This window comes from Oncorhynchus mykiss, chromosome 26 (assembly GCF_013265735.2).
Source record: "Oncorhynchus mykiss isolate Arlee chromosome 26, USDA_OmykA_1.1, whole genome shotgun sequence".
Classification (NCBI taxonomy): Eukaryota; Metazoa; Chordata; class Actinopteri; order Salmoniformes; family Salmonidae; genus Oncorhynchus; species Oncorhynchus mykiss.
The window spans coordinates 47005419-47024607 of NC_048590.1; the positions used below are offsets into that span (position 1 = coordinate 47005419).

A 19189-nucleotide genomic window follows, 5' to 3' on the forward strand; every position below is an offset into this window, starting at 1 on the left:
GGGGAGTACAAGAGTAGAGATTGGGTCCATTGATTTAAGGCTGAACAGGGTAAGGAGTTCCTACAGAGCTTCCTCATTAAGACTCCAGACTCTTCTATAATAAATAGCACCCCGCTAGCTAGCGCTAGCTAATAAAACCTCTAACCATTGTAACCCAGTGTGGGATTATTGTAAGAGGAAATGAAAAAGGCAGAATAGGCTGGGATTATGAAGAGGACACTTTGGACAGGATTCAACTCTGAATATGCTAATAAGTGTGTTTAGGAAGCAGCAAAACTGACGGACACTTGCACAAGCTGTTTATAATTCCAAGAGAATTTTCATTAAGAAAGATCAAACTTCAAGCCTTTTACCAAAGTAACAGACTGGAGGAAATACTCTAAGAATCATTAACTGAGAGGTGTGTGTGTGTGTGTGTGTGTGTAACTTGCGAACATATGTACAGCAGGTGTCCTGGAAGGTTGATCGACATGCTTAGACACTCAGGACTAATTTAGACCACTCTAGTAAATGGAGTATGAAAGCAGCCCTAAAGCAGAAACTATTTAGCTTCCATCCATCCAATAATCCATCTGTGGTTTAGTACAAACCTGAACAAGCCAGGGCCATCAAACACAGTTCAATGTGATTCAGTGGTCAAATGAAAGTGATTGGAGAAAGGCATGAGGGAATTGGCACACAGACACAGTCACCAGTCAGTGTGACAGTCTGGTACTACCGCCTTGTCCTTCCATGATCATAAGGAATAGTCTCCTTTACAGGACATCTCTGATACGTCTGCCAACAGTGGCCTACTTCATGAATCTCACAAAGCCCTGCTTTGAAAATAAAAAAGTAGAGTTGACAAATAATGAAATGTTTGACCACTCATTTAGCATTTCATTTGCGGACTGCATTAATATATTAACAACGCAGGCTTTGCCTCGGGAGCTCTCTTAAAGGTAATTATCACCATGTGGCACTAATGCTCTTCCTCCTACCTTCATGATAGTACACCTTATGGTTGCATGGTAAGAGCTGGCCTGATCCTCCACCAACTGCCCCTCCATTACCCCAAACTTCCACCCCTCCTCCAATCTAAACCTGTCCCCTTGGTCTCATGACATCTGTCTCTCAGGTCCCAGTCAGTGTTGGAATGCTGCTGTCATTCTGCAGGTGCTCCTGCTGAGCTCTCTCCATCTCCATTTTGTAACTGTGCTGCCTCCTGTCACTAACTGACCTGTCATGTGGATGGGGGAAGAGGCTGGGGTCAGAAGTCAGGCTTAAGGGGCGGCAGGTAGCCTAGTGAGCGTTGGGCCAGTAACCGAAAGGTTGCTGGATCGAATCCCAGAGCTGACAAGGTAAAACTGTGTCATTCTGCCCCTGAACAAGTCAGTTAACCCACTCTTCCCCGGGAGGGAGTCATTGTAAATAAGAATTTGTTCTTAACTGACATACCTAGTTAAATAAAGGTTAAAAAAAATAAAAACATTGAGGGAGTCAGAGGGAGCCGATGCAGCTGATTTCCATCACTCTGAAACAACCTCTGCTGGCCTTCCCTCCCTGTTTCGCTCTCCTCCTCCTCCTCCCTTTAAACAGCAGAGGAAGGTCACATCTGTATTTAGATAGAGGAAACAAAGATATATACATATTTTTCCAACTGTGAAATCAGTGCTGTTGAGTTCATGTCGGTGTATTGGTATATTTGTATGGCTTTCATGAAAATGGATGTCAAATATTCAGACTTCTCAGACTAGAATAGTACAGGCCTTTGAGAAAGGAGACTGGTCCTCATTCAGACAACTAGGGTGGCGTCTTCACTTTCCCATCACTCCTTGAGCTCCGGGGCATGGCCCCCTGGGAAGTGTAGTATTTTCACGCAGGCTCGAGGCCACCTCAAAGAAAATGCCTTTGAAAACCTCAACATTCCTGTCCCCGAGGGGGCCTCTCACTGTATACAAAAGTCAGTAGAGACTGGTCTCCATAACCCATTAAGAACTCAGCGTTTTCTATTACGGCAATACACAGAGTCAGCACCTCAGCCAAAGCTGTACATTTTATGCACAAGTTAATGTCTTGAGTTACCCAGCCCAATCGTGTTCCATTACCATCAGCTCATTCATATAGCAAAGCTCCAAATCAACCATTTCTATAATAAAGGAGGTGCATCTGACCATTTCTAAAGAGGAACTAAACAGCGAAATAACCTGCCGTGAGTGGTGTTCAGACAGATCTATTCAGCTCTGATGACATCAGGCCCAGGCAAGAGTCACTAAAGACGAGCAATTCTCTTACATCATAACAGCGCATTAAATACATTCAGACTGTCATTTTTCCATTTCTGCCACCACTCTTGAACTGTTAGTTTTAGCTGAGCTCAACGTTGACGAGAAACAGGCTAGTGAAAGGTCACTGCAGCCAGTGGTGCCACGTGCCCAAGGGGAGCTCCAGGAGACAACAGAACATCCATCCTTGTCCGGATTTACCCACAGAAACACAAGTTAAAATAAACAACCAGGAGGAGTTGCAGGGTCACCATGGTAGCAAATGAAATCACAACAAAATCTGGGAGGATCATGGAGACGTGATGCAGATTTAAAGGGACAGTGTACCAAAGCTGACAACGTAGACACTGGAATGGCTTCATCAGCATCTGCAACTCGACTAGTCACACAACCAAAAGCAACTCGTCTGCTTCCCAACCTGACCGCCAGTGGTCCGCGGGGGTACTGCAGGTGGCCCGCAAATTAATTTGTTTTACATTTTTCCTTCTCTACTAAAAATAACAGCTGGGACTATTATAAGCAATTTAACATTGTGAAAAGCAATGTAAAATGTTTATAAATAATTTCTTACATTCATTATTAACCAAATTTGACCGCCAAGATATAAGGTTAAAACGTCTTATGGCTGAGGGCAGTATTGAGTAGCTTGGATGAATAAGGTGCCCAGAGTAAACTGCCTGCTCCCCTGTCCCAGTTGCTAATATATGCATATTATTAGTATATTTGGATAGAAAACACTCTGAAGTTTCTAAAACTGTTGGAATGATGTCTGAGTATAACAGAACTCATATGGCAGGCAAAAACCTGAGAAAAAAATCCAAACAGGAAGTGGGAAATCTGAAGTTGGTCGATTTTCAACTCAGCCCCTATTGAAGATAGGAAGTGCAAGATGACCAATATCCCACTAAGGCTTCCACTAGATGTCAACCGTCTTTAGAAACTTGTTTGATACTTCTACTGTGAAGGGGGGCTGAACGAGAGGGGAATGAGTCAGAGGTCTGCCAGCAGCCACGAGCTGGTCACAAGCATTCACATGAGGTAGCTCCCGTTCCTTTGCTTTTCTGAAGACAAAGGAATTCTCCGGTTGGAACATTATTGAAGTTATGTGAAAACATCCGAAAGATTGATTCTATACATCGGTTGACAAGTTTCTACGGACTGTAACGGAACTTTTTGACATTTCGTCTGCAACTAGTGAACGCACTTCGTGAGTTCTGATTTGTTTACCAAACGCGCTAACAAAAGTAGCTATTTGGCCATAGATGGACATTATCGAACAAATCAAACATTACATTGTGGAACTGGGATTCCTGGGAGTGCATTCTGATGAAGATCAAAGGTAAGTGAATATTTATAATGTTATTTCTGACTTCTGTTGACTGCACAATATGGCGGATATCTTTTTGGCTTGTTGGGCCTCTGAGCGCCGTACTCAGATCATTGCATAGTTTGCTTTTTCCGTAAAGCTTCTTTGAAATCTGACACAGTGGTTGCATTAAGGAGAAGTTTATCTATATTTCCATGTATAACACTTGTATTTTCATCAACATTTATAATGAGTATTTCTGTAAATATATGTGGCTCTCTGCAAAATCACCGGATATTTTTGGAACTACTGAACATAACGCGCCAATGTATACTGAGATTTTTTTATATTAACTTTATCAAACAAAACATACATGTATTGTGTAACATGAAGTCCTATGAGTGTCATCTGATGAAGATCAAAGGTTAGTGATAAATTCAATCTCTATGTCTGATTTTTGTGACTCCACTCTTTGGCTGGAAAAATGGCTGTGTTGTTCTGTGACTTGGCTCTGACCTAACATAATCGTTTGTGGTGCTTTCGCTGTAAAGCCTATTTGAAATCGGACACAGTGGTGGGATTAACAACAAGGTTACCTTTAAAATGGTGTAAGATACTTGTATGTTTGAGGAATTTTAATTATGAGATTTGTTGTTTTGAATTTGGCGCCCTGCACTTTCACTGGCTGTTGTCATATCGACCCCGTTAACGGGATCTCAGCCCTAAGAAGGTTTAAAAAATAACAGACTGCACGAATGGTGGTCCTCAAGAGCTTGACAGTGATTTGTTGGTCCCCGGAACAGAAAAGGTTGGGAACCACTGGTCTAGAACTCCACCTCTATAACTGATGTAGTGTGTTCTGGCAGTCCTTTGGGTACAGATGAACTTTAGTTCCAAAATAATACTTAGAATTACACTGCCAAGGCAGTTGACATTTCTGGCACCTACATACTTTCTTGCAAAAGTTAAAATAGTTCTACACCCACTTGAGACAAAAATGGGTGGCGGTTAAGATGAAATTGTACTACAAAGACTTAACCACTTTACTTGTAAAACAATAAAATAAACTTCTGAAGGAAACCATTGCTACTTCAAAAGGAATGGTTCGGGACCTGCTCGCCAAAATCACAGAGACTCATTAACAATTTAAAAGACTATAATTAGACATGAAAGCAAGAGGAATTCTCTCAGGTAGTTTATCTGAGAGTCAAGAGTTTCTACCGTCTGGAGTGGGATCCACCTCCGCATTTGACAAGTCGCTTCGTTGAGGCTCAAAGTTCCATGTCTGTGGCTCTTGTAAACTATTTATCGACACACACACACACACACACACACACACACACGCTTGTAGCTCTTTAAGAACAGTTTGAAAGCAACATGCAAAAACCACACAACTACCAATCTCTCTCATTTGTCATTCACAGCTGCCTGCAAATATACAATTTTGTCTCTGCCTAAAAGAGGCTTCTCCTATTAAAAAAAAACTGGTAGAATCAAAGTGGTAGAATCAAAGCTTGCCTTTCCCTCCTTTCTGAGGGAGCTATTCTGTTAGTTGACGGTCTCCTAGGGAACTATACCAGATAAATCTCTGCTGATGGCTGTGTGTCAAAAGCTAAACTAATTTCTATGCCCACCCTTCTGCTAGACCAGGTAAACTAATCGTTTTTTTAATGCCATGCAACTCTCTGATAAAACAGCTGTTCATCAGAGAACGGGTGGCACGCATACACATACCCACAACCACACACCTCTTCATATCTGAAGCTGCCAAAAGCCATGGGCTGGGCACAAGACGATGACAGGGGGTTTATTTAAGCAGCCCTCCCAATCCTCCCTCTGTGACTGACTGCCCCCACACCCCTCCAGCGTAAGAAGTGCTCCTTTGACTGAGTAGTGGGGGGGGTGTACAGAGAGTGTGGGGTGGATTTCAGTCATTCACACTATGTTAAGCCGAGCACCACTGGGGATGACTGGTGTATCAAGAGCAGAGACGAAGACGGAGGTTTCAGAGAAAACAATAAGAGTTCATTTGGACAGCAAACTAGGTCGCTGTGGGGCTGCCCTTGTATTGTTTAGACACAGAGAAGCCAGCAAACCCATTAAAATAATTCTGACAAGCTGGGTCAGTGTTAACTAGGTTCAAATTAGGCTGGCCAAATTGGAGAATGCCCATGCCAATAAAACATCAATGGAGGAGCAAGCTTGATCGTGTTCACGTGGTCTAATTATTAGTGATGAATTAATTTTGATGCATGTACCTTTTATGATCTCACTTCCCAAAACCCATTCAGGCTAATTCTTCAAAACCTGGATGGCATCCAACAAACAGTGGAGGATAAATTCACGTGTGCGTGCTGTGGGTGGAAAACTCCAGAAGGTATAGTGGAATCAAATGAAGGTTATTAATCATAGTTTCCAGGAGAATATTACAGTCATCCTTAATGTATGTAGAGGCTTGATGCCAAAAATGATATTTACAACCTTAAAAAAAAAGGAATTAAAAGTTCTCCAGAGTTACAGTTGATAAAAGTGTTCAAGTAATGAAACAATTGCCAGGGAGACATGTGTCATTGTCGTGTTAACCCTTAAAATCTTCCTTCGGTGTTCCTTTTACTGTAAAATGGAGAACATAACATAACTGAATAGTAACCATCAAAAAGGTCTACGGTAGCCCTTCAGAAGAGAGATGTTTGTGTAGAGAGAGAACCGTACATATGCTTTAAAAGCATCCAGAACAAAGCAGAATCACACCTCACCATGTTTTTGGAACCACGTCTCAACAAAAAGATGGACTCCGGAGTTTATTGTTCATCTTCTAAAGAGAATAGATCTTTGAAACTTCAAGGTTCCAGGCCTCCTCCGGCACTTGCAGAGTAGAACTCCATGAACAATCCCCCTGTTTTCCTCATTGTGGAAGAGGGCTCTAAATGGGCTCTGTGTAAAACAGGGCCTAGTTTCTCGTTAGGACGAGCCTTGCTGACTAGCACAGCTTGCATGTGTCATAATCCTCTGCAGCTGCCACCGTTGGCAGGGGACACCACGACAGGAGCTCGGGCAGAACCCAAAAGTTTGAGGAAATTTGGGGGAAACTGTCCTCGCAGTCCTGCAGAGTTTGCAGAAAGATGCCTTTGGAACAGCCCACAAAGCTTATGAAGTTTGGCATGAACACAGTGCGGAGGGACCAAAAAAAATAAGTCTTGTTGCTAACCGTGGCCACTGCTCGAATCTCATTTTAATGTGCATAACTGCCATTTCCTGCAGTCATTGTGCTGTTGTCGAGTGTGCTTTGTTTACCAAATGGGGCATTGGGATGCATGGCTCCCCTTGTATCTTTATAAACAATGAATGAAATGACAGCATCCATCACGGCTGTGGCTACAGTCTTGCATCACACCTAGATTACAGAATGTGAATGAATGGGCTACAAAGGCTAACGCTTGTTATTCCAATAACTTCACTAGATATTTACCATGGTGCTAATGCATGCCCTTCTGACAGCAGAGCGGGTGGACTGAGTTCTCTCCTGTATCCATCAGACACTGCACCAATATAATCCATAAGCATTTCAATTTCACCCTTAAAGCCTGTGTTTTCAATAGCCAGCCACTGACACTATCCCACATACCTCTGATCCAAAAGCCATAGAAAGATCCGCAATTACAGCCACTAGAGAGAATGGTACCTTTTAAGCCAGGCTACGCTGAACCTTAATGTACAGTAACTGATAACAACACAGACATGTCATGTCCTCTCATAGACCATTAGCTACAATAGCAACACAGAGGCACATAATGTTCTAGCTAGCTTGCCCTGGAGTAATTAGGGCTAAAGTTAGCATTTGGAGCTAAAAGCGATAGCTTGCTCCAAAAGCCTTTGAAGGACTTTGAAAGGCCAACCAGAATCGGAGGAACAACAGGCCTTGGAAAGAAGGGAATAAGTTGGCACCACGCTGGCAGTGGATGATGGAGAACGATGCACTAGCCATGTTTCACTGTGTGCTGTGCCACGGTAGAACGAGACCACAACTCAGACAGAGAAACCCTTTCATCTCAGCAGGGGTATAGCAAAGCCATGTCAATGATCTGGTCGGGCCTGGGAGCAGGGAGAAGTCTGGCTTCTCTCCACACACAACAGCCTTCTCCCTCTGTCTCCAACCGACCGGCAAGCCTCACTGCTCATCACCCTAATCAAAAGAGATGACAAGCACTTTGTTGAGTAACACGGAACATTCAGAGTAGAAACAATGCCTTCTGAAGGGGGTTGATTTTGTAGTTTGGCTCTCTTGGAAGAGGGAGGTCAATGCGGACAGACAAAATTGTTGTCTGAGCGCCTAGGTTACATGGAGCAGGCCTACTAGGTTACATGGAGCAGGCCTACTAGGTTACATGGAGCAGGCCTACTAGGTTACATGGAGCAGGCCTACTAGGTTACATGGAGCAGGCCTACTAGGTTACATGGAGCAGGCCTACTAGGTTACATGGAGCAGGCCTACTAGGTTACATGGAGCAGGCCTACTAGGTTACATGGAGCAGGCCTACTAGGTTACATGGAGCAGGCCTAGGTTACATGCTTGGGCGATATACTGTTTACTGGGGTATTTCGAAATACCGACGGAATGATTTTCAATAGCGTCAAGATCAAGCTTCTTGGTTACAGCAGAGACATTCAATCCCGTCCTGGATCAAGATCCCTGTTGCCTAAATTGTTTTGCGCCTCTATATATAAAAATAAAAAAATGACGTGCACATTCAGTAATACCGTATACCCCGGTATGGCACAGAAAAGGTATGAACATCTGGATACCGCTGAACCCTACTAGGTTACATCAGTGCAGTCCGCAGGCATTCAAGAGCAAGACGACTGAAGTGATCGAACAATGTAGGTTCCACGGCATGTACCTTCTCTGTGGCGGTGTTGATGAGGGGGGCTCTGCCATGTCTGCAGTCTGTTCACATTTCTATAGCAACGCTGGCTACACTGTGGGGTAGCTTTCAAAGCATACACACAAATGTCATTCACACAGAACAAAGACTGCTGGCAAAAATTATCTTCTATTATTGTAAATCTTGCTTATATGCAACCATTGTTTACAAATACACCCAGTACCAAGAGGGAGTGTCTTACGGACTGGCCTGTGGGCGGTGCTGGGTAATGATTGGCTGTTGTGTTTCTAGGAGTAACCCAACGATGAATCTGAGCCTTTGCTGGCACGTCCCACAGTGAATTAAATGGGGAGGAAATACATGGTGCAACCATGGCTGCCCCCAACTATTCAGTCATTTTGTTGATGGAGGAAACAATCAACATGGTGACAAAAGCATAGCAATCAGAGAACTATGATAAGCATCCAATCTGACAGTTGGTTGTGTGTAATGTCATCCAATCAGAATGCAATTATCACAATCAAGATTCAATTTAGGTTTTGTTTACAACATCTAATTTGCACATTAGGCAGTTAGCAAAAAAAGGGCTAATAGTCTATTTGGATTAATACAGAAGCCACTTGAAAGCAAAGCAGGCAGGCACAGCTGGTGGTTATATATTTACCCTGCCTACAAAAAAAGATACCATTGCAGATGAAATGCCATTATCAAGGCATATTGATCTTTCTAGCTTTCTGACAATTACAAATACTGCTGCAGTAGTTATCGTAAATTACCACAATAACCCCTGGATGCCATTTCACCAGAAGGTTATGTTGACAACAACATACTGAAAATGATCACTGCAGAAAAGTTCACTGCATTGCTAATGTAGCAATTAGCACAGCTAGTGCACAGTCATGTTGAGTATTTGAATCCATCTACTGATCTTTCCGTTCCCAACTCCACTGAAGAGACTGAGCGGCGCCACGCCCCCCCCCAACCCAACCCTGGCCATAGGACATTATCAGTATCTCCTAATGAGGGAGGGTGTCATTAGCCGACCAGATGAATCAAACACTTGCCAAAGCGTGCAATTATCCGATTCTCAGTGGAAAGAGGTCATTAGGACTTTATGAGCAATTATAGCCCACAAAAAAAATGATCCATAAACTGCGTGAAATATAGGAAAGACAGCAGGTGAGGGAAGTCTCTATTGAAATTGATGCCAGTATGACAAGATGATATATAGGACAGACAGCAGGTGAGGAAGGTCTCTATTGAAATCAATGCCAGTATGACATGATACAGTTGAAGTCAGAAGTTTACATACACTTAGGTTGGAGTCATTAAAAACTTGTTTTTCAACCACTCCACAAATTTCTTGTTAAGAAACGATAGTTTTGGCAAGTCGGTTAGGACATCTACAAGTCATTTTTCCAACAATTGTTTACAGACAGATTATTTCACTGTATCACAATTCCAGTGGGTCTGAAGTTTACATACACTAAGTTGACTGTGCCTTTAAACAGCTTGGAAAATTTCAGAAAATGATGTAATGGCTTTAGAAGCTTCTGATAGGCTAATTGATATAATTTGAGTCAATTGGAGGTGTACCTGTGGATGTATTTCAAGGCCTACCTTCAAACTCAGTGCCTCTTTGCTTGACATCATGGGAAAATCAAAAGAAATCAGCCAAGACCTCAGAAAAAAAATGTTGTCCTCCACAAGTCTGGTTCATCCTTGGGAGCAATTTCCAAACACCTGAAGGTACCACATTCGTCTGTACAAACAATAGTACGCAAGTATAAACACCATGGGACCACTCAGCCGCCATATAGCTCGGGAAGGAGACACGTTCTGTCTCCTAGAGATGAACGTACTTAGTTGCGAAAAGTGCAAATCAATCCCAGAACAGCAGCAAAGGACCTTGTGAAGATGCTGGCAAAAACAGGTACAAAAGTATCTATATCCACAGTTAAACAAGTCCTATATCGATATAACCTGAAAGGCCGCTCAGCAAGGAAGAAGCCACTGCTCCAAAACCGCCATAAAAAAAGCCAGACTACAGTTTGCAACTGCACGTGGGGACAAAGATCATACTTTTTGGAGAAATGTCCTCTGGTTTGATGAAACAAAAATACAACTGTTTGGTCATAATGACCATCGTTATGTTTGGAGGAAAAAGGGGGAGTCTTGCAAGTCAAAGAACACCATCCTAACTGTGAAACACAGGGGTGGCAGCATCATGTTGTGGGGGTGCTTTGCTGCAGGAGGGACTGGTGTACTTCACAAAATAGATGGCTTCATGAGGAGGGAAAATTGTGCGGATATATTGAAGCAACATCAAGACATCAGTCAGGACCCACATAAAACAATTTAAAGGCAATGCTACCAAATGCTAATTCAGTGGATGTAAACTTCTGACCCACTGGAAATGTGATGAAATAAATAAAAGCTGAAATAAATCACTCTACTATTATTCTGACATTTCATATTCTTAAAATAAAGTGGTGATCCTAACTGACCTAGGACAGGGAATTTTTACTAGGTTTAAAATGTCAGGAATTGTGAAAAACTGAGTTTAAATGTATTTGGCTAAGGTGTATGTAAACGTTCGACTTCAACTGTACATATGAAAAACTCTCTATTGAAATCGATGCCAGTGTGACAAGATGATATATAGGAAAGACAGCAGGTGAGGAAGGTCTCTATTGAAATCGATGCCAGTGTGACAAGATGATATATTGGAAAAACGGCAGGTGAGGAAGGTCTCTATTGAAATCGATGCCAGTGTAACAAGATGATATATTGGAAAAACGGCAGGTGAGGAAGGTCTCTATTGAAATCGATGCCAGTGTAACAAGATGATATATTGGAAAAACGGCAGGTGAGGGAGGTCTCTTTTGAAATCGATGCCAGTGTGACACAACAGTAGGAGTTGGAGGGAAGGCCTCATCCGATCATCTCAAGGGTCATTTGAGCAGCCAAAGTCCATTTCCATTTCCCAGCAGGTTTTCTATTTAAACCTTTATTTGAAATGAATCATTCATGTAGTGTAGCATGGACAGGCATTGCCTTTATACTAAGGGAACAAAATATATAAAAAATAAATAAATAAAGTGCCAAGTGTTGCATCCCATTAAATCCTAGTTCACATAAAGACAATGAAATATTAAAATTCACATACTTTTAAACTCCCATGAACACTGGCAAAATAAATGGAGAAAATGTGGTTCTTAGTGGTTTAGCCCCCAGAAGAGTCCTAGGAGCGTCACAGAAAATGATGTTGTTTTTAAGTCTCTGCTGCAGGCCTGCAGCCGAGGTGGTCTGAGCGGGGATACAACCCTGGAGAGTGGTTTGTGGGAGCAGAAGGGGGGGTTGCCAAATGTTTACACATTTCACCAAGTTATTTGCATTGTCCACAGGGAGACAATTAGCACACAATTCCCTCCCAGCAGGATTATGGAGATAAAATGGAACTTAAATGGATTTTACACTCCTCTGACAGGCAGATAAAAGGAGCTGTTTACAAAGACAAACTTTAGGAACTTTAAACCACTATGGGGCGGGGCATAGGATAGCAGCCATGTTGAGGAACTCTACTCCTATGTGTGGGTGAAGATTCAATTCTTTAGTAGGACAAAAAAAAAGCAACGAGTATGCCCATTCCCAGAGGCAGCTGGAACAGAATGAAGAAACATTAAATCTCCTTTGAGCTAGCACTGCAAATCCACAACTTTGATAAAGACGAGTTCTATCTGCGGACCTACTCGCAAAAGACATGAGACCTCAGAGAAATGTGTTTCGAATAAACAGATATTTTCAGAAAGGGGGACCCCACAATTAGTAATTTGATACTCTCTCCCTGTGTAGGTCTCAGTCCAATTCCCTGGAATCAATCAGAGCTCCCAAAGGATACTCCCTGCACCCCTTAATCTCCTGGTTTTATTACTTTCCAGACAGAGTCAGGCCAGTTCCACCCTACCCCCCATCTCTCCCTTTTGTAGTGATCTCCAGCAAAGCCTGTTTTTTTCCCCCCACTCCCCTTCACCGCTGCAGAGTGCTTTTCATGCAGGAGAGCCTCTTACATCAGCCTCCTCACACAAGAGAGCACAACAGCCAGCAGAGGCCCATCTCTCCACTAAGGCTGTTCACTTCACATGCATTATTTTAATGGAGGCGAACCTTTAAAAGAGAGCTAGCCTACATCCCCCCCTAAAAAAACAACTTCACATTTTACTGGATTTGTGGGAAAAATGTCATACTGACTGTTGTATTGCTCAACTGTTCATTATTTTCCAGTCTTCAAAATAGTCGGCAGAGGGCTTGAAAATAAATACATCGCCACATCTCTTACAGGGCTATCAGGGGTGTGAATTTGCTAATACCAAGCAAGTGATAAAGGCAACCATGTGTTGTGTGCACTCCAACATGTGCCGTTTGTTTCATATTCATTATAACTATTCAATGTGTCCCAGTCGCTCATAGTCCTTGGAATGTATTGGCTATCAGATTCCCTATTATAAAGCAGGAAACACAGGGTCAAGATGTTACCTATGTTTATTATTTCATCAACATTCAGTATGACAATGAAAATCACCCAAACAAACTAAAGTTGAAGTCACCACAAACATATGTAGTCTTCACGAGACTGAATTCAAATGTCTTATTGCAGTCGCTACTCTACTGTAGCCAATTAACAAAAAAAGGGGGGGTATAAATAGTGTACTTTCTATCCCATCAGCCAAACGTGTATTGACGCCCAGGTAATGAGATGTCTGGCGGACTGATGATGCTAGCTTATTGCTTGACAGTAAACCCAAATGAGAGTCATTAATTTGTGGTTATAGAGCCGGGTTCTTGCCATCCGTTGCAATTAATTACGTGACTGTAATGGTTTTGAGGAGAGAGAGAGAGCAACCTGAACCTGTGCTAATGCAAATAAATGTCGATTTGAGACAAGAAAAATATAAAACAGACAAATATTTCCATACATGTATTGACCCGAGTTTTTAAATCAGTGCATAATAAATAAATCGGTCAATTATGACCGTAGAAACAAACGTGACGTGGGAAATCCAGATATAATAGCTAAAAGGTAAAACAAATAAATACAACAAACACTTGAAATGTCTCGAAAACAACCGCATTTCATTTGATTTACCACCTGTATGTTCGTGTTGTGGTCTGAAAAGTACTCCTAACAATTAAATGGTTCAAAAACATTGGCCCCTGGTTGACTGATTCAGCTGACTAATTAGCTTGTGTAGCCTGCAGATGTCTAGAAGCTACAAGTCAATGCTCCATGTCGGCTGCTAGTAGTGCAGGACCTAGTAGCGCGAGCTGTTGTTGTACACGCGATACAGAAACACGTTACATTGTAATACCAACAAATTATTCAAAGTAGCCAATTGATTAGCTAATGTAACGCTTACCTTTTTCAGCATGTCTTGACACGGTGGTCGCCGGGTAAAGAAAGGTGAGACAGAGGAGAGAGAGGAGCAACCTTGCTCCCCGCTCCGCCATCACTTTTCAAAAATAAATGTTTGCAGGCTTCAAGAACCCCGGAGAAAATCCGTGTTTAAAATCCTCTGCCACCTATTTCCATACACTTCCGAGACAAACGAATAACTTCAACGTTTCACCTACGAAATGTTTAAAAACATCCGGTACCAGCTACTTTTGAAACTGTCCGGATGAAACATGTAGCTGGCTTGTGAGCTCGAAGTATGGAGAGACCGCAGGTTAGACTGTTTTCTCAACTTGGTGGAGGGGTTGAAGGAAAACTGAAGTCAATCCATTGCTTCAGAGCCAATTCGGTCGAAAAAAAATGTGGAATCGACGGTCACACACGAATCCAAGCTATTCCAATTGCAATCAAATACGTAAAACCCGAGAACAAGGACAGTTGAAAAGATTGATCAAGGTCCGACTGATCGGAGAAAACGACACCGCAGCCAGCTTCTGCTCGCGAACGGAACGTAATAGCAGCGTGGAAGGGCTGGAATTCTATGTGGGTCCCCGGAAAACAGGGCGTGGAGTCATGCGGAATTCAGGATTGTAGACGTAGGCTATATGTTGGCTAAATCTAAACTATGGATTGGTGATGGGATCAGTAAGCCACTTACATTTTTACCTGTGCAATCTGCAAATGAATTTAGCATATACATTACATAGCAAATAAAGAAAACGCATATCCAGTGAGTGACAGCATGTAGTTTACAAAATGGTGAGATTACCTTTTCAATAGAATGTCTTAAATGTAGTCTCCATTCAATTTATTCATCTTTTCATTCAAAAAATATGTTAGGCTATAAATATGCTTAGATATTATTTAATTGTCAAGTTTTGTTGTAGGCCTTTGTAACATTGCTGAATGGAGTTTTATATAGGCAATGAAAGGCAACTGTAGAATATGAATTGATTCACTCCCAGCTATAGTAGCATGCCACCTTGGTGAATGTAATTGTAGTATTTTCATATAGAGACATTTTTAACTGTATAAAAATCAATATTCCTGCACCCATGTTACGATGCAAAAGAGTTTCCAGGGGATTTTCAACCCCTTGTCCCCAGGCAATGAATCATCTTAGAGAGAAACACGTGTGTTGTCCTCATAAACCAAGGTTTGTGCACATTCCAAATATTTGCATGATGAGTTCTTCCTGTTGATAAACAAGACAAACATCTATTGCATACATCATCCTATTGGCCAAGGCATCTAAATACTGTTGTAGCTCTATTTGATGCTGGCAGATTATTTCACATTTTGGCTGGATCTCAGGTGATCAGAGATTACAATAATCCTGATAATTAAGGTATTGTTAGGACAAGATTAAGCTATTTTAGATTGAGTTTAGACAATACTGCAGCCATATAGTAACATCAGTATGATAATATACTAAACTGATCATATAAAATATCAGAATGTTCTGCATCTATCTCAATATGTATGAGTATTCTGAGTATAGGACCAGTGGTATTGATAGTGTGACCATGGAATGTTAGTTACGAAGCAGGTGAACATTACTAGGGTTGCTCCTCTGGCCATAGCATCTAACCCATAAGGACTTGGGAAAAATGGTGCCTGAAACCAGTCTGACAGTCCCACTCACTAATTTGTTCACTCGTGTATTGAGGAGAACCCAAGCACTCAGAAGTATGGAAGAGCTCCATCCACTGGCTCATGCATTCCATAGCATGTGAATAGAGATGCCAGCAGCACTATACCCACCCCATTCACATGACCATGCAAACCCCCCTTTAATGCCAGCAGCACTATACCCACCCCATTCACATGACCATGCAAACCCCCCTTTAATGCCAGCAGCACTATACCCACCCCATTCACATGACCATGCAAACCCCCCTTTAATGCCAGCAGCACTATACCCACCCCATTCACATGACCATGCAACCCCCCTTTAATGCCAGCAGCACTATACCCACCCCATTCACATGACCATGCAAACCCCCCTTTAATGCCAGCAGCACTATACCCACCCCATTCACATGACCATGCAAACCCCCCTTTAATGCCAGCAGAACTATACCCACCCCATTCACATGACCATGCAACCCCCCCTTTAATGCCAGCAGCACTATACCCACCCCATTCACATGACGCATCTACTCCTTTAATGCCAGCAGCACTATACCCACCCCATTCACATGACCATGCAAACCCCCCTTTAATGCCAGCAGCACTATACCCACCCCATTCACATGACGCATCTCCTCCTTTAATGCCAGCAGAACTATACCCACCCCATTCACATGACCATGCAACCCCCCCTTTAATGCCAGCAGCACTATACCCACCCCATTCACATGACGCATCTCCCCCTTTAATGCCAGCAGCACTATACCCACCCCATTCACATGACGCATCTCCCCCTTTAAAGCCAGCAGCACTATACCCACCCCATTCACATGACGCATCTCCTCCTTTAATGCCAGCAGAACTATACCCACCCCATTCACATGACGCATCTCCCCCTTTAATGCCAGCAGCACTATACCCACCCCATTCACATGACGCATCTCCCCCTTTAAAGCCACCAGCACTATACCCACCCCATTCACATGACGCATCTCCCCCTTTAATGCCAGCAGCACTATACCCACCCCATTCACATGACGCATCTCCTCCTTTAAAGCCAGCAGCACTATACCCACCCCATTCACATGACGCATCTCCTCCTTTAAAGCTTTGAAATTATTGTAGTTTTTTTTGTTCTTCTTTTTTTACATACAGTACTGAAGCAGAACTGAAATGCCTTCCGATATACAGTATGCAAATTTACTGTTTTGTTTGTTGTTCTAAAATAGAAAAATATGTGTGAGAAGTCATTATCAGGTAGCTGTGTTCTGATATCTGTGACCTGTTAAACAGTGCAGGCTGCTGAGGGGAGGACGGCACATAATAATGGCTGGAACGGCGAGAATGGAATGACATCAAACACATGGAAACCAGTGTTTGATGTATTTGATACCATTCCACTGATTCCCCTGCAGCCTTTACCACAAGCCCGTCCTCCCAAATTAAGGTGCCACCAACCACCTGTGCTGTTATATCACTAGATTAAATTCATATGTGAATAATCCAATTGCAGTTCTGCCTTGGAACAATGATACACCTCAAAAGATATGGCTTTAGAATAAAACTCAGCAACGACTTGCAGAATCAACCCTGTGTCACTGTTGGGAGATGCTACAGTCTCATTTCAAGCCAGGCTTCTCCTGCCCTGTGTAACTGTTGGGAGATGCTACAGTCTCATTTCAAGCCAGGCTTCTCCTGCCCTGTGTAACTGTTGGGAGATGCTACAGTCTCATTTCAAGCCAGGCTTCTCCTGCCCTGTGTAACTGTTGGGAGATGCTACAGTCTCATTTCAAGCCAGGCTTCTCCTGCCCTGTGTAACTGTTGGGAGATGCTACAGTCTCATTTCAAGCCAGGCTTCTCCTGCCCTGTGTAACTGTTGGGAGATGCTACAGTCTCATTTCAAGCCAGGCTTCTTCTGCCCTATGTAACTGTTGGGAGATGCTACAGTCTCATTTCAAGCCAGGCTTCTCCTGCCCTGTGTAACTGTTGGGAGATGCTACAGTCTCATTTCAAGCCAGGCTTCTCCTGCCCTGTGTAACTGTTGGGAGATGCTACAGTCTCATTTCAAGCCAGGCTTCTCCTGCCCTGTGTAACTGTTGGGAGATGCTACAGTCTCATTTCAAGCCAGGCTTCTCCTGCCCTGTGTAACTGTTGGGAGATGCTACAGTCTCATTTCAAGCCAGGCCTCTCCTGCCCTGTGTAACTGTTGAGAGATGCTACAGTCTCATTTCAAGCCAGGCTTCTCCTGCCCTATGAACCATACACTGTAATATATTATGATTCTCCAGGCCAGCTACGAGACGTAGAGAAATGAAGGCGTCTAGACCTATCCCCATGCTCAATTACCCTCAATATGAGATCTATATTCATGACTTAGAGGTGGCGTCGGGTTTGAAATGTCCAACTAGGAAACCAGAGAGATATCAGGAATGGTTTAAAAAGACCAGAGGATGAAATAGAAGAAGCAATAGCATTACCATCACCTTATTAACATGTCATGTGTTGGCTACTATTCATATACAATTTGATGACGTTAACATGTCATGTGTTGGCTACTATTCATATACAATGTGATGACGTTAACATGTGTGTGGTATTAGAGCTGATGCATGTATGATGTCACTGTTGGGTTGAAGGGTTGAAAACACACTGAAGAAAGCATACAACTTCACAGTTTAAGAATGGTCTACACAACGATGCCCTGAAAGATGTTTCTGTTCCAGTTTACTGCACCAAAGAAGGAAAGCGTTAAAAATCAATTTGCACATGAAGGTTAAGGAGGGGCCACATCAATCCTTCCAGATGCTTGGGTTTGTAAACACCAGCTTGTTGCTTACGGCTCAGGAAGCATTTTTCCACCCAGATTATGAAGAGGTTATACCTAATCTCTGGCATGTAAGGAGATTTCATTAGGCATATGGAAGCACAGGAGGCTATTTGAACCTGTGTTTCTATATACTATAGGTCTAAGGGAACTGTCATAGGATTATACCACTAGATTAGGCACTCTAGATATACAACTATTGATCTTTGGAGGTTGATAAAGGACTATAATTTGAACCCTTCTGAATCGTTTGGACCATTCTGAATCGTTTGGACCATTCTGAATCGTTTGGACCATTCTGAACCTTTTTATAGAGTGGACTGTTACAGGAAGCATATTGACTTTGATGACATGTTTGAGTATTATTGTGCTGTGAATTTTGCACTGTCACTGTCTCAAACAAATATAGGCCAACAACAAGACAGGGGATTTCATGTGGGAATAGCTATCAAAGATGGTACCAATTACTGTGAAGTATCCTCTGGGCTAACCTAAATCACCGTTTCATATCGACTACCTACACACAAAGAAAGCTCATTATCCACCAATGGTCTGTTGCAGAGACAACAAAAGACCATTCTTCAGCCCTAGCTTGCATATTGGAAAACGCTGGAAGAATAATAAAGACAAAAATAAGGATGTTATTCCAATTCCACATTATTCCAGTTCTAACTTTATCCCGACGGCAGTGAGACTGGTGTGGATTACATGCATTGGCACCAGAATTAATGCGATCCCAGTCGGAATCAGATCCTATTATTCTGAGTCAGATTAGGTGGTGTGGGGGATTAGGGCACCATGAGTCAGATGGATGTGGTCTCTGGCCTG

At 42.7% G+C, this 19189-nt stretch overlaps 1 protein-coding gene across 15 annotated transcripts in view; it reads right to left on the reverse strand.

Moving 5' to 3' along the window:
* LOC110506963 (neogenin) overlaps positions 1 to 14444 on the reverse strand; it is a 211340-nt gene extending 196896 nt beyond the window's left edge. For 9 of the 15 annotated variants that reach the window (XM_036963175.1, XM_036963173.1, XM_036963184.1 and 6 more), the window contains exon 1: positions 13871 to 14444. In XM_036963175.1, the coding sequence (XP_036819070.1) occupies positions 13871 to 13961 (91 nt within the window). In that variant the 5' untranslated portion in view covers positions 13962 to 14444. The remainder of the gene's footprint in view (positions 1 to 13870) is intronic. The other 6 variants (XM_036963186.1, XM_036963180.1, XM_036963185.1 and 3 more) reach the window with 1 other exon arrangement.
* Between the last annotated feature and the right edge of the window lie 4745 nt (positions 14445 to 19189).